This window comes from Gigantopelta aegis, chromosome 10, assembly GCF_016097555.1.
Source record: "Gigantopelta aegis isolate Gae_Host chromosome 10, Gae_host_genome, whole genome shotgun sequence".
In the NCBI taxonomy this organism is placed as follows: domain Eukaryota; kingdom Metazoa; phylum Mollusca; class Gastropoda; order Neomphalida; family Peltospiridae; genus Gigantopelta; species Gigantopelta aegis.
In genome coordinates, this window is record NC_054708.1 from 4,952,335 (window position 1) to 4,962,296 (window position 9,962).

The following is a 9,962-nucleotide window of genomic DNA, read 5'->3' on the forward strand; positions in this document are numbered from 1 at the left end:
TATACCAGTCGTTTTGCACTGGCTGCAACGAAAAATAATCCAATGGGCCCCCGACGGGGATCGATCCTAGACCGATAGCGCACTAGGCGAGCACTTTACCATTGGGCTACGTCCCGCCCCAAAGAATATTTCAAGTGTAAAATGTAAGGAAAGACCTTTATTGTATACATAGTACGCCAGATGACATATATATTAATATTAAAGTAATAAATATTGCTTAAATTAAAGCGACGATCGCTCGTATTTTAAATACTTGATAATAAAATGATCGAACACATTCAAGTGACGATCAATAAAACAATATAAAAAGTCGAAGACAACATACAAAAACATTGCACAATTGTAAACTTACACCATCCTCAACATTATGGAAAACGTTCTTAACACATACTATTTCTAGACCATGATGTAATTGTTGAATGACATCTTATCTTTTTTCTTCTTAATTGCTTGAACTGTCAAACGAGCGTAGGTATGTACGTTTGAAAACAAGCAAAAAACAAAAACAAACAAAAAACAAACAAACAAAACAAAACAAAAAAACACACACAAAAAAACACAACAACAACAACAAACAAAGAAATAAACACCACACAAATTAGCAATTGTACGAAGCATTAAACCGTCAGTTTGAGTTATTAGCAGGCATACAGCACATGCTCCTAATTTTGACCTTGCTTGGGGAAGTGCAGATAAAGTATTACTATTTTGTGAACAAAAACAAATTGTAAAGCTATCCAATTCTAGATTCACAAGCTGTTTAAAGGGAAAGCACAAAGAGCCATGGGGGTTTAAAACATCCAGGTCCCAACATAATTAAACAATCATTATTTGGCATCAGAAACAATACCATCACTAATAGCTCGAATTCTTCCATTTTCGCTGGCATTCGATTCAGCATCTAACGTCGAACAATTGAAGCACGTCCTTAGGCGGGCTCTGAGTCTTTCGACCATCATCCCGTAGTAGAGTGGGTTTATGATGGCGTTGCCCATACACATAGCGATGGTAAAGACAAACACCTGTGATGATATGATCATCTTCTGGTCTGCCACAATAAACACGAACACTATAAACACAGGAGTCCACATGACGAAGAAGAAGACCAGCAAAGAAAACAATGTCTTCACAATCCGAAAATCTCTTTTGTCCCGTCGCTTCTTGAAGTCCAAAGTGCTCATCCATATTGTACTGGTAAATGTCTTCTGTGGCTTCACAACGGTCTGTCGAATTGTCCAGAATCTTCTGAAGATATTAACGTAGCTCCAAGTTAGTAAAACAAACGGAATAATAAATGCACTGATTAGTAAAATGGTTGTGAAAATAATCGAGACTCTGATTTTTGGTTGGCGTGGCCATATCAGGGTACATATTGTCACATGAGACTGTCCCAGTCTGACAAACTGTGTGTCAAAGTAGAGGATCATGGGTAGAAAACATACAAGAGCTGATATCCACACGACTAACAGAATACACAGTGCTGATCGCTGTGTGAGTCTGGTGACTGATCGACCTACAATACAGATGTATCGGTCCAAGCCGATCAACGTCATCGTCCAGATACCAACAAACCCACACACGAATTCCGTGTAGACCATCATGCTGCAAGCCCAACTCCCAAAAATCCACGAACCTGTTACCCTGGTAACTGCAATCATTGGGGCGCCAAATGTCAGAAACATGTCTGCTATTGTCAAGTTGCAGATGAAACTGTTGGTGACAGTGCGCATGCGTCGGTTACAGATTAGATGAGCAAAGACAACAGTATTGAAGTACAAGGACAGTAGAAATAAGAAACTAAAGACGGTGGCTTCGACGATTCCATACGCAGACGATGACCTGTTAAACTGGGAAAAGAAGGAGAAAAACGTCGTATTCCCCCAGCCATGTTTACCGTCGCTTCCTGGGAAGTACGAAGAATTAAAGTTGTGGTTTTTCTGATCCCACATCTTAGACGCAGTCTGAAAAAGAAAATCTAAATTAAATATTTCCACAACAATCTTTTGTCTTACTCAGCTGTTGGCTTTTAACCAGTTTCATTTTAGAATTTTGTAATTTAAATTTCTGTTTTGTTATAGCAATATTATAATGTCACATGTAGAACAGGCGTTTTACTCTAAACGTGGTGGTGTGGTGTAATGCAGGAACAATTATTGTGTTCATCAGAAGCGTCGGTGTGAATTGTATCAATTTTGTATAATATTACTTCAAAACGTGTCTGTGTACGACTTTAGAAATATAAAACTCAAGCCCCAATAGTTTAAATGTTTGATTAATTTGTTTTTCGAAATTCACGAATGAAAACGTGCAGTCTCACATGAAAGCTAACGCAACGCACCAATTACTAAACCGGAAATTGGGTAATGCTTTCACTGGTTGTTTGGCTTTGGAACCCATACAAACATGATTCAAATCCACTTCACGTCATATTGATTGGTCTGTCAGTTTCAATCGACAATAAACAACAACCTTCTTAGGCAAACAAACCCAGAGGTTTGAAAACGTTAATTAAAAATATTTTAAAACACAATGGTTTTATTTGTCTAGAGTTGCTATATCAAACACAGTTCTTTGTTATATTATGCATCACTGTCTTTGACAGAACTCGTTGGTGCACAAATAACAAACACTGTGCTCATTACAGGCGTGCTTGAATAGTTATTTGATGGAAGCACGTCAAAAATTAACCACACCCATATTATTATTATTGAAATATCATAGCGAATATATGGCTGCATGTTTAGCACCGCAATAAATGATTCAATCATTATTCCTTCTTGTTTTAAATCTAAATTCGTTTAATTAAGATTAATAAATAATCTAATAAAAACAAAATACACTTACATTTAAAGCAGTTTATGGATGTCTGTTATTTTCACATGATGCAAGACCAGCGGCAGACGCAACAGTACTGGAGCATGACACGATATCTGTGGTATTAATAAACGAGTTATTCACATGACGTTACGGCTCTGGTATTAGTGTATATATTAACATTATCTCTCTCCGAGCAGCACGACAGTAGCAGCGTGTGTTGATTGGAATCTAATATAAATATATAACACGAGTACCAGCTGTACCGACACTAAAACACTTCACTCCCACTGGTGTGGTCACAGGCTAACCTCGACGGTTGTGTTACAACTAACAAACAATCTTGTTTATAGTCCGACAATAATTGGTCAAGGCTTATCGAATTTTGTTTTTAATATATATATATTTACAATACAGACATATACATATACAGGCATACACAGATACGTATGCACGTACTCACTACAAACGGGGTCGGGATTTAGAACAGACGGTTGAGTGCTCGCTTGAGGTGCTTGCGTCGCAGGATCGAACCGTCTCGGTGGATACATTCAACTGATTGGTTTTTTTTTCTCTCGTTCCATCTAGTGCACCACAACTGAACAAAAGCCGTGGTATGTGCTTTCCTGTCTGTGAGAAAGTGCATATAAAAGATTCTTAGCTGCATTAGAAACAAATGTAGCGGGTTTCCTCTGATGACTGCGTGTCAGAATTACCAAATGTTTGATATCAAATAGGCGATTATTAATTAGTCAATGTGCTGCAGTGGTGTAGTTAAACAAAACAAACTTTAACATACCTACCTGCACACACTTTAACATACCTACCTGCACAGACTTTAACATACCTACCTGCACAGACTTTAACATACCTACCTGCACAGACTTTAACATACCTACCTGCACAAACTTTAACATACCTACCTGCACAGACTTTCTACCAGCAAACGATTTGAGGATACATAATAAAAAATAAAACAGACTATAAATGCCATTATTAGATGGATCTGGTTTTGAAATCTTTTGTAATTTAACCCTGACGGTGAGTAATTTTACCCTCGGTAATCCCTGGTACATACATACAGACAGACAGACAGACAGAATGACACACACACACACACACACACACACACACACACACACACACACACACACACACACACACACACACACATACATACATACTAGAAAACTAATGGAATTTGAGAATACGAGTCACCAAACTAAACTTCATAGAACGCCTGAACTTTCCCGCTTCTGTGACATTCACCCCGATATCGGTGTCCACATTCTTTGGAAAATAGCGTACGTTCATCCAAATTGTAAAATAACTTTATCATCAGTCGTAAAAATAGGTAGCATGAAAACCTTTCCAAGGAAATGTATTCTATGTGATAAACAAACGTTAGATTATTCTAAACATATTTTATTACACTGTGAAAAACTAATAACAGAAAGAAATGCTGCTTTTGAATTACTAGCAAACATTATGTCTATTGACCAATATGTTACAATATGTGACCAAAGTGACGAAAATCTCATGAACTGTATTTTGGGAGGAGAAAACAATGACCTGAATGGTCTTGATTTTCATCAGTGGATTGCGTTTATTTTAAGCATATCAAAATATATACATCTTTGTCGTCAGTACATCCGGTTGGATTTCTAAACTGTTATAAATAGTTATGAAGGGCATGTACTCTCTCTCTCTCTCTCTCTCTCTCTCTCTCTCTCTCTCTCTCTCTCTCTCTCTCTCTCTCTCTCTCTCTCTCTCTCTAATATTAATGTATTACGGTACCTGTATTTTTGTGTTATTTATTTAATTTGAACGTGTGATTGTATGCAATCTTCATTTATGGAGGAAATAAAGAATATCATCATCATACATACGCTCGCACGCACGCACGCATGTACACACACATACATACATAAATACATACATCGAGAGGTTATTAGTACTAAATATTAATAGGTTAAATATAAAAGCTACTAACCAAATTACGTTGACTGTCATATTTCGTTATGTAATGAGCAATAATCTTAATTGGCACGTGGCACCCATATCCGTAATAAGTTAAGTGGCTTTTTGTGTGTGGAACGCGATTCCGATATCTCAATAACGGTAGTGAGTGAAATCTGACAACCAACAGCTAGCTCACAGAGATTTTACTTTGTAATTGGAACAACTCACAGTATACAGATCTAACTTATTTCCTGGGCATCAGACCCCAACTGCGTGCGTTTACCATTCTCTATGTTTTGGATCTGTCAGATTCTGTCATATGTCAACAACTTTAAATGTAATAACGTCTTCAAAGGGGGCGGGATGTAGCCCAGTGGTAAAGCGCTCGCTTAATGCGCGGTCGGTCTGGGATCGATCCCCGTCGGCGGGCCCATGGAGTTATTTCTCGTTCTAGCCAGTGTATCAAAGGCCATAATATGTGCTATCCTGCCTAATGAAAAAAAGTAGCGAGTTTCCTCTCTATGACTGTGTCAAAATGACCATATATGACACCAACAGCCAATGATTAAGAAATCAATGTGCCCTAGTGGTGTCGTTAAACACAACAAATTCTTTGTTAGGCCTTGAAAACAAAATGTGTTTCAGGGAACATGTCGACAAAACGTATGTAGGGTAGGTCGACCATTTTGGTTTTCATTCACCCCTACAGATAAAAGGTTTTTATGTACTCTTTTCAACTATATATTAATACAAAATCGGAAAATCGGAGAAACAAAATACATCGAAAAAATATTAGGGTCGGCTTTCTTTCTAGGTTTCCCAAAACACTTTTTTTATGCCTTAATTTATATATACCAAATTTGAATTCTGCAGACCCAATTATTTATAATACAATCAGGATAGTCCCTGTAATATAGGTTTCCTTAAAGCGCTCGACTGAAATAAAAACTAGTGTGTTCCGGCTGTGGTAGCACACTGTAGGTTGTGTCGTTCAGCACGCATTTATATAGCATAGCAGATTGTAGGTTGTGTCGTTCAGCACGCATTTATATAGCATAGCAGATTGTAGGTTGTGTCGTTCAGCACGCATTTATATAGCATAGCAGATTGTAGGTTGTGTCGTTCAGCACGCATTTATATAGCATAGCAGATTGTAGGTTGTGTCGTTCAGCACGCATTTATATAGCATAGCAGATTGTAGGTTGTGTCGTTCAGCACGCATTTATATAGCATAGCAGATTGTAGGTTGTGTCGTTCAGCACGCATTTATATAGCATAGCAGATTGTAGGTTGTGTCGTTCAGCACGCATTTATATAACATAGCAGATTGTAGGTTGTGTCGTTCAGAACGCATTTATATAGCATAGCAGATTGTAGGTTGTGTCGTTCAGCACGCATTTATATAGCATTTGTTGACATTACATTAGTTTTAATTTTGCAGTATGTTAAATGTAATCTCTGTATGAACGTCACACTTCTCCATCAATGGACAAAAAACAAACTTTCAGTGTTCTGTATTACATACATATTCAGTTTTATTTATTGTTTTATTGTGTTTGTAAAAATGTGTAATTGTGTTTCTATTTCAATTTGCAAAATTGTTAGTCAAACTCTAGTAATGTTAAATAATTTTTCAGGACATAATTTATATAAATCCACTCCTACACGCGGAAAATAGGGGAGTTGAGCCCAGTTTTCAATCTGAAAAGACGAGTGAGTGGGATTCTGACCGCAGGGTTTGATCTATGTCGAGTTTTACTACGTCCTGAAGCAAATGCAACGTCAAATTTGCTTGTTGTGGTTAAACCTCTATATCTTTTGTTTTTCCTATCTTGAATTTAAGAGGCATTAACCAATAATATGCACGATAATAAAGTACCCGTAACCAATAATATGATGTCCGTTTTACAATATATATATATATATATGTATGTATGTATGTATGTATGTATGTATGTATGTATGTATGTATGTATATATATATATATATATATATATATATATATATATATATATATATATATATATATATATATATATAATTCTAGATGCTTATAAAGGAAATATGCTATAAAAAAGGACAGTTCGTATTGTTGACTAGAAAAAGAAACGAAATCATGCAGAAAATATTTTACTAAACTTATTAAATATTAACTGTCTAATGTTTCAGCTTGACATACACTTTTTAAAAAAAAGGTTTCGTATTTCAGAAATGGGTTAATTACTCTACACATTTGTGCTTGAACGTTGAGGAAATAAAACGTGTGTCACCACAACACACAATTACGTAACTTCTCTATCACATTTAAGTGTTCAACTTTAGTATGCAGTGTAAATAAAACAAAGTTTATACCTGGATGTTATTGTAAAAAAATATATGATTGATAGTAAGTTATATATTTTGAAATAAAAGACAGATGTTCTAAAAAATTAGCCCAAATCTTGAAAAAATGTACATACATTATAATTTATGTTATGTGACTAATCATGAATGAATGAATGAATGAATGGTTATCGACAAACCAAGCACAAAAATACACATCGGCTATTAGGTGTCAAACAGAGGTAAGTACATCAATATGATTAAATACACATCGGCTATTAGGTGTCAAACAGAGGTAAGTACATCAATATGATTAAATACACATCGGCTATTAGGTGTCAAACAGAGGTAAGTACATCAATAGGATTAGTTCCATTAGTTTATTTATATTTAGAAAATTTCTAACACTATTGTATTCACGCAATGTATTTTGTATGTTTCAGCCAATGGCTGATTTCAGCTTCGCCAGAATAAACCAATTGATTGATTGATTAAAAGTAAAAAATTGTACCATTATGTAAAAACACAGCGTAAAGAGCTGTGGGAAACGTACAATAGAATACAATACAAACATCAAGGTAATTGTACTTTAAAATTATGTACAATACAAAAATCAAGGTAAGTATATTTTAAAACTTTTCATAGAAATCAAAATATTTTTAACACTTCAAGATTAATTCTGGGTGGAATTTAAAACCTTACAAAACATTTCTGCTGCCAAATATATTGTTTCTCGTCGGCTTGAGATGATCACACTCCACCAAAATGTGTCGCACAGTCAGTGTGCACTGACAATGTTCACACTGAGGACGAGGGTCCTTCTTTAAAATAAATGTATGTGTTAAATGTTTTTCGTACACACCCGTTTGTGAGAACATTGTTCGTTATTTCTTTTATAACACATACTTATTAATACATATATGTGCGATAACATTTTAAAGACATACGACTGGCTGCTCCTAGGTGATGACCAGGTCACCAATGCCATACATTCAATGACAAAAAAGACGTAGGCCCTACAAGTTAACTTGAAATTGACTTGTCTGTGATACACAAGTTAACGATAAGCGCAAGGACCGTAAATAGGTTTTCGTTGGAAAAGGCATTTAAAATTATTTTTAAGCTGTTTTTTCAGGATATGTAAGAAATGGAATACAACATTCGTGCCTGTTTGATACCTTGTATCTTTACAACTCATTGTTTAAAAACATATCCAACTCGCTTTTGCTGGTTAGATACGTTTTAAAACAACTCGTTGTAAGATAAATGGTATCTAACGGCCACTCATGTAGTATTCTCTATATGGCCGATACGAGGACGACACAAGACCACTTCATCCTTCCTGCACCGCCTGTAGGAGGACTGCCACTCTATCGGGACTTTTTCGCGACTAATTATCTTGCAAAGTCGAAAATACATATTGGTTAGTATATTTAAAATCACTGTAGCCTGTGTAGGGGACACCAACACTGGCATGGGGAAAATCTGCTCCATAACATAGTTTACAATTACTATCTCATTATACGTTTTGAATAAAACTGTATTCATACATTTCAATTATTATTTAAAGAAGAAGACGAAAGCGAAGAACAAAATAAAAAAAGAACCCCCCCCAAAAAAAAAACAAAAAAAACAACAACAACCCCACACACAAAAACATTGCACCGTTATATATTTTAATATTTGTAACACTCACCTATAGATCTGTATGAGTGTACTTGTCTGTTGGTGTGATGGTGATATCGCGGTCGTGGCGAGCGGCAAGATATTTCTCCACGTTTAATCGACCTGATTGATATAATGCCCGATATAGACTGTACGAACAGGTTATTACAAAGCATTACAATATTGACCTAGTATTCCACATATTTCTGTTAAAACGATCCTCCGATACATTTGTGAAAAGTCTTAATGAATAGTAATAATGCCGATCTTTCCCCTTTCAGTTAAATGTTGTGGTATGCACGGTCTTGTGTAGAAAGGTGAATATTAAAGATCCGCATCGTATCATTGATTGTAATTGGTAGTTTTAAAATGGTTTATCACAGGTAGGTATCAATGCTGGAATTCTCCATTGTCAGTGCTATCCTGTCTATGAGATGGTGCATATAAAAGATCCCTTGCTGCTAATCGAAAAGAGTAGCCCATGAAGTGGCGGACAGCCCATAAAGTGTGAACCTTTATCATATGTTCGACGACATATAACCGCAAATGAAATGTGTTGAGTGCGTCGTTACATGAAACATTTCCGTCCTTCCTTCTCCATTGTCAAATATGCTATGATAAATCTGGGATGAATCGTTAAAACGAACTCTGTGACACTGATAATAAAGTCTGCATTTAGAACTTACTGCACGTTATTTCACTACTCTGAACAGTCAGCATATATGGCGGGATTTAGATGAGTCGGCCGAGTGCTCGCTTGAGGTGCTTGCGTCGCAGGATCGAACCACTTCGGTGGATAGTTTTTTCTCGTTCAAACCAGTGCACCACAACTGGTCAAAGGCCGTGGTATGTGCTTTACTGTCTGTGGGAAAGTGAATACAAAAGATCCCTCTCTGCATTAGGGAAAATGTATTCCTCTGATGACTACATGTCAGAATTACCATATGTTTGACATCCAATAGCCGATGATTAGAAAATCAATGTGCTCTAGTGGTGTCGTTAAACAAAACAAACAAACTTTTATATTTCCACATACTGAAAGAAATCTTCACAAGATACCTGTACACACTATCAATCTTTCTTCAATGTAAGCTTTGCTCTCTTGACATCTGATTTAAAACGCCACATACACTGCATGCGGTTTGAATCTCACTTCGTTTAAGCATCTGACCACCAACAACATGGAAGAACAAGGACG

At 36.3% G+C, this 9,962-nt stretch overlaps 1 protein-coding gene across 1 annotated transcript; it reads right to left on the reverse strand.

Annotated features, from left to right (window-relative positions):
- On the reverse strand, positions 1-3,380 carry LOC121384108 (free fatty acid receptor 4-like). Its single transcript, XM_041514342.1, has 2 exons — positions 2,845-3,380; positions 1-1,961 (listed from the first exon to the last, which is right to left on the reverse strand). The coding sequence occupies exon 2, from the start codon at positions 1,947-1,949 to the stop codon at positions 828-830; it is 1,122 nt and encodes a 373-aa protein (XP_041370276.1). The 5' UTR covers positions 1,950-1,961; positions 2,845-3,380; the 3' UTR covers positions 1-827.
- Between the last annotated feature and the right edge of the window lie 6,582 nt (positions 3,381-9,962).

Excerpts from the sequence above, each read along its gene's own strand:
- LOC121384108 (XM_041514342.1), bottom strand. The coding sequence starts at position 1,949 with ATGTGGGATCAGAAAAACCACAACTTTAATTCTTCGTACTTCCCAGGA.